General features: G+C 62.6%; 2 protein-coding genes across 2 annotated transcripts; one reads left to right on the forward strand and one right to left on the reverse strand.

Annotated features, from left to right (window-relative positions):
- Positions 1-500: 500 nt before the first annotated feature.
- MNEG_8477 (hypothetical protein) lies at positions 501-1,591 on the forward strand (the record flags this gene model as incomplete). Its single annotated transcript, XM_014043052.1, has 3 exons — positions 501-545; positions 708-826; positions 1,270-1,591. The coding sequence occupies 3 exons, from the start codon at positions 501-503 to the stop codon at positions 1,589-1,591; spliced, it is 486 nt and encodes a 161-aa protein (XP_013898506.1).
- Positions 1,592-2,140: 549 nt separating this feature from the next.
- On the reverse strand, positions 2,141-4,322 carry MNEG_8478 (DNA repair system specific for alkylated DNA; the record flags this gene model as incomplete). The annotated part of the gene is made up of 5 exons (XM_014043053.1): positions 2,141-2,257; positions 2,527-2,670; positions 2,922-3,131; positions 3,355-4,159; positions 4,303-4,322. 5 exons carry the CDS (start codon positions 4,320-4,322, stop codon positions 2,141-2,143), a joined length of 1,296 nt encoding a protein of 431 aa, XP_013898507.1.
- Positions 4,323-5,805: the final 1,483 nt, after the last annotated feature.

Raw genomic sequence — 5,805 nt, forward strand, 5'->3', positions numbered from 1 at the left:
ATCTGGCTCATGTCGCACATGCCACGGCTGACGGGCCATGCGTTGGGCGTGGCCATGATAACGTGGTGGAATCAACAGCGGTGAGTCGCATGCGCAACATCGCACACGGCGCTGCAGCAGTGAGCCTTGTCACCCCAGCACAGGAGCGGCTGTCGCGCAACGCGACTCGCAGCCTGCTGCACTCGAAACCAGCAGTCAAGTTGACTTGCACATGGTGGGGCAAAAAATATCTTATCAAAGAAACCAACATTTAATCAGCTTACCGCCTCATACCGACCTTGCAGCAAGATCATACGACTGGCTTAGACTGACACCCGAGAAGCTCGCGTCTGCGTTGGCAACGCGTTCCGGAAGGCATCGTTCCAACGATCTCGGTGCTTTGCAAGAGTCGGCGGTCGACTTTGCAGAGCCAGCTGCGTGTGTTGGCGGCAAAGCGGGCGGCAGCAGCGTACAGCAGTGCTCGAGCAGCGCGCAGCGGCAGGAGGTGCAGGTCCAGCAGCATGCACCCTCCGCTCATCATAGACAAGCATCCCATCTGTGCTGAGGTGCGCGGAAGGCTTCGCCACAGCTGTCACGCACTGCAGCTGCCCTTCAACGCGCGGCGGCCAGCGGCAGCAGCGGACGCACCACCCCTCAACCCCGCGTCGCCCTGAAGTGCCCAGCGACAACCCCGGCCTGCCGCTGCCCTGCCTGTTACGCGCTACCAGTTCATTGAGGCGCTGACGCGATGCCACAAGGAACACAGCGTGGCCAAGTGGTGGGGCGCCTGCAACGACCCAAAGTTTGAGTTGACAAAGTGCCTTGACCGGGAAAAGAAGGAGCTCAGGTGAGGCCAGGCATGTGCCGCGGCTGGCCACAACGGTATTCAACAAAATTCAGCATGTTGAATTTTCCATGGTTTCAGGGGTTTCAGGGCAGGGTTGGAGAGGGTGTGTGCGTGTGTGCGTGCATGCACGCATGCATACGCGCGCGTGTGCAACTTTTTGATTTGATAGACGCACGCGCGTGAACAGAGAGAGAGAGCGCGCGCGCGTGTGTGTGTGTGTGTGTGTGTGTGTGTGTGTGTGTGTGTGTGTGTGTATGTGTGTGTGCCAGTGTGCGCGCGTCTGTGCGCGTCTGCACGCATGCGCATGTCTGTGCAGGGGAGGGAGGGCTCGCGCCGAACAAGCAAAGGCCCCCTGGGAGCCAACAGAGCCGTGCGAAGTTACAATCACACCTTGCCCGGCGCTTATGAGCCACCTTCCTGCATTCGACAATGTTTTGGAGCAGGGCGGCGCGCCAGGAGAAGGCCAAGGCGGAGTTTCGTGAGAAGCAGGAGCGGAGCCGTCAGGAGCGCGAGAAGCGGGCGCAGCAGGAGCAGCAGCAGCAGCCGCAGCAGCCGCCAACACCGCCGCAGCAGCAGCCCAGACAGCAGGAGCAACCACAGAGTCAACAACAGCAGCAACAGCAGCAGCAGCAGCAGCGGCAGCAGCAGCAGCAGCAGCAGCAGCAGGCGGCTCAGAGGCAGCCACCGCTGCAGGACGCCAGGATGCAGTTGCTGGAGCGAGCCGAGGCCGCAACCGCCTGCTTCGCCCTTTTCTTCAACACATGATGCAGTAGCTGCTTGCCCTTGGCATTGTCTCGGCCTGCTTGTCGATTGTGGTTTTTAGCTATTGTAAGTGCCCCATTTTTTGGATGTCAGGGTGGCGTGAGGAAGGAAGGTCACGTGGTCACGCTCAGGCAGTGATGGCAGGCAGAAAATTACGACAAAGGACAGCATCAACCCTTTAGCAAATACGGGGACGAGGGGGATACGAGCAACCCGATGCGGAGGGGGGCGCTGGCTCAGGCAGTGCCAGGGGCGCAGCCGCCCTTGAGCTTGCCGCTCAACTTTGAAGCTGCGACCAACTGCAATGCCCACCGGCTTGCGCATTTCAAGCACGCGGCCTGCGGCTGCAGCATGAGCAGACACCAAGACGCAATCACATTGCTCTGGTAGCAGCACGCGCGCTTCTCCAAACTGCTGCAGTGCTTCTAAAAGAATCTGTGCACACGAGGCTCGCCTCGGCCGATGACATCATCACCACCATCCTGCTACCCATAGCTCTCCCTTTCAGGAGGCAGAGCTAAGTCAACACCATTGACAATGGCGCAACATCGGTTACATGCCCGCATAGCTGCCGTCTGCGTGCCGTATGCGCTGCTTGAATACGAGCGATATCCGCGGGCCGGCGTCCCTCGCGCGCCGCTCCACTTTAATGCAGTGCTGCAGCCGCTCCTGCAGCAGGGACGAGTGGGGACGGTGTGGATGTGCGGCCGAGAGCAGACAACACATGGATTTCGCTGGACAGCACACGGGCAGGCGCTGGCGGGGTAAAACGCTCGCGCCACCCAAGCAGGGACGCGTGTCCGGGCTCGTATGTGCCACGCCCGGCTGTGTGTGTGCACGTGTGGCTGCTGGCGTCACAGAATGCCCGCAGCCCGGTGGATGAGATACATCAGATGATATTTGCACGAAGAGACAACCAATCAATCAGTTCAGCGCACCTGGCAGTCCCCAAACATCTCCACCACGTCGCCGTTCGACACTGGGTAGCTCCACCTGCAGGCGTGGTCGGCCGCGTCCCGGAACACAAACTGGCGCGTGGCGCCCAGGCTGACCACGGCGGTGTTGGGGGTCCAGGCGTCGTACTGGCAGGACGGGAAGGGGGCGCGGCGGTGGTGGGGAGGTCCGGGCAGCACGGGCGGGCGTGTTGGGGGAAAGGGGACACGCGAGGGGGTTGCTTGAGGTGGAGCGCGGCTTTGATGACAGCTGAGCGAATCGAGAAATCAAACAACAGGGTCCAACAGCCAAATGTTAATCGGCTCAGGCAATCTGCTTTGTATGCATCACTTCACCAAGGTTGCGACTGCCGGTTACGCCAGCAGTACTGATGACTCACCAGCGGGTCCACGTGGTACCTCATGCCGCACTTCCCGTCCTCATACAGGTTGACCAACACGCTGTCGTAGTGCTGCCCTGTCAGCAACAGCAGCCGGTCCCGCACCGCCGCCACGTGCGGCGTCAGGCCACCCGCCAGCGGGGCCATCTCTTTCCCAGAGTACTTGAATGTTGCTCCGATGTCGCTCTGCCATCCGGTGAGCCGCGCCTCCTGCGGCGTTGCAGCGGCAGGTGCGGGGCCTCGACGCCTGCCAGGGGCGTCGCGCCGTCGCACCCAGGCGTACCCAGGGGGGCTATGCAACCAGGCAACGGCTGTCGTGCCTCGCAGCCTGCGCCACCATAACAAATTCACGACGTGCTAAGCGCCGAGGCGCCGATGTCCAAAGCGTGTGCCCAGCACCGGCGCCCGTCGTCCCCCTTTAAAGCCCCCTTACCTCGACCGCGCGAGCGCCACCGTCTAGGTAGATGACGTCACGCCTCAGCGCCGGCCCGAGCTCCTCCAGGAAGTCGGGCAGCCGCAGGTCCTGCAGCGCGCAGGGCAGCACCCTGAAGGGCACCTGCATGGCTTCGCAAAACTCGGCCGACCAGTGGTCGCCGTGCTGCTGCTGCTGCTGCACCTGCTCCTCCTCCTGCTGCTGCTGCTGCTGCTGCTGCTGCTGCTGGTCGTCAACATGTTGGCCATACCTGGCGACGGCCGCCGCGGAAGCACCGTGGAGGGCAGAAAAACGGACGGCATCGAAATGCGACAGCCCCCACGCGACGTCCGCGAGCTGCTGCCTGCCAAACTCGACGGCGCCCCGCCGCAGCGCCGGCAGCAGCGCGGCTACGAGCGGCCGTGCGCGCGCCAGCTGCTCGGCCTGAAAGGGCCGCGACTGCGGCGCCCAGTGCAGGAGCAGGGCGGCCGCGGCGGCCGGGTCGAGAGCGAACAGCTCGGCTTCCAAGGGGGAGCCGCTGCTGCTGCTTGGGCTGTGATCAGCGCGCTGGTGCGCCGCGCAGCAGCGCTCCAGGGAATGCATGTGGGGCGGTACCTCATCCCAGCCCGGCGCTGCAGCTGGAGTCAAGGTGGGGGCAGGCGACTGGCCGCTTGGGAGCCTGGCCGGGGCGGCGCGGGCGGTCGGCCGCTGGGGCTGCGGGGGTTGCTGCTGCTGCGGCTGCTGCTGTTGGGGTTGCAGCTGCTGCTGGGGCGTATGCTGCTGCTGTGGTGGCTGTGGTTTCTGCTGCCTGGCCTCCTCCTTGGCCCTGCGATTGAATCAGAGTGGCCACGTCAGGCACAGGCGAGTGTGTTTTGCAACCCTCGCTTTAACCACTCTCTTTGATACAACGCACCTTTTCTTAGCTGCTAATCTCCTCTGCCGCGGCGACAGGCTGCTCGCGAGACCCACCACTGGGGTTGCAGCAGCATCGCTGGCCTGCGCTTGCGGCACCACGCGTGCTGCAGCTGCTGCGCGGAGACATGGTGCACCGACGGCTGACCATGGATTAGGCGGGTGCTGCCGGAAACACGTTCTAAATCGTGTGTTCATTTCCTCGTAAATGCGTGTGCAGTGCCGATGCTGCAAAAGAAAGCCGCAGATCAGAATGCAGTCAAGTTGGGCACATTTCGTACATGAAAGCTTTGTGAAGAAGAAGGATGGATGCGGGAGGAATTCATTGCTGCAATTGCTAAGGGGGGACTGATGCGTCGTGCCTGATGGCGCGCTGCGGCGACCATCTGAGCTGTCATCCACTGTTGGATGTCCAGAGCCCAGAAGTCCAACGCCCAAGTGGCATGGGCGGACCTGTATTATAAGCGGCTTCCCTATCACACCGTATGGATAAAATCCGTCGTAGCATGCACGCATGTATGGAATCAACTCCTTGATTGCAGCAGCAACTGCCACAGCTTCATGCAATCCAGGCACCGCCGAGTGCATCATGCGCAAGGCAGCTGTGCCGACGCAGTCACAAAACCTGCGTCTGGCATAACGCACAGCACGGCCAACATTTTTACTTCGACGATGTGATGGCGACAAGGCACTGAAGCTTCCCATCTGACTGGTCCATGGTGTGGCCTTGCCTGCAGTCGCCTTGCCTGGTCGGCAACCGGCAGCTCAGAAATGGAATTGTTACAACGAGCTGCCGCTGGGCATTCTTCATAGCACAACCCTGCACACCAGCACACGGCCTGTGGGCAGGTGCATCCCGCACGCTGGCGCGGCCCGTGAACGCCTGCGCCTTTGCATGAAACGTGAGCTCAGCACAACCAGCGCCCACACGCAGGCTGGCTTTGTGCTCCACTTGCGCCACACGCGGCGCAAAATTGGTGGTCAAAGTGATTGTTGACATGGCGTGCTGATCACGGCAGCAAGCCTGGAACCATCAAGAAAGAGAGCGTCGCCCTGGAGCCGTGGCAAGACCTGGGCATGTGGTGTGCTCCAAGCACGATGACCCATGCACGGGATTGCTGATGCGTCGCAAATTTGAGCAAGAGCCGCAGGTGCCGCAGCCCAGTTGTGCGTGCGCCATGAAAGGCCAGCGCCTGGGTCTTACCAGCAACGGCGCATGGAGGCCCAGCGGCTGCACGCTTTCTCTGCCAGCGCGCCGTCGCAGGCGTCATGGCGCTGCGACACGCAACCATTCCACCTCCAATCTGCAGCAGAGCACGGGCGACCGCGGCAGCCGTCGCCATGACGCCGCGACGCCTCGGCTGAGCGCTACGCCGTGTTGTCAGGTGCGCACCGCGTTGAGCCGCTCCTGCAGCGAGTCCATCTCGGGGTCGGCCGCCTCTGCAGCCGCCTCCTCGCGCGCCGCCTGCGGGACCTGGCGGGTGGCAGAGCGAGCAGCGGCGGGGGCACGCCTGAGGCGGGTGCTGCAATCGCGCCGCCACGATCTGTCCAGGATGCTGA

Source organism: Monoraphidium neglectum (assembly GCF_000611645.1).
Source record: "Monoraphidium neglectum strain SAG 48.87 unplaced genomic scaffold scaffold01614, whole genome shotgun sequence".
NCBI classification, from domain to species: domain Eukaryota; kingdom Viridiplantae; phylum Chlorophyta; class Chlorophyceae; order Sphaeropleales; family Selenastraceae; genus Monoraphidium; species Monoraphidium neglectum.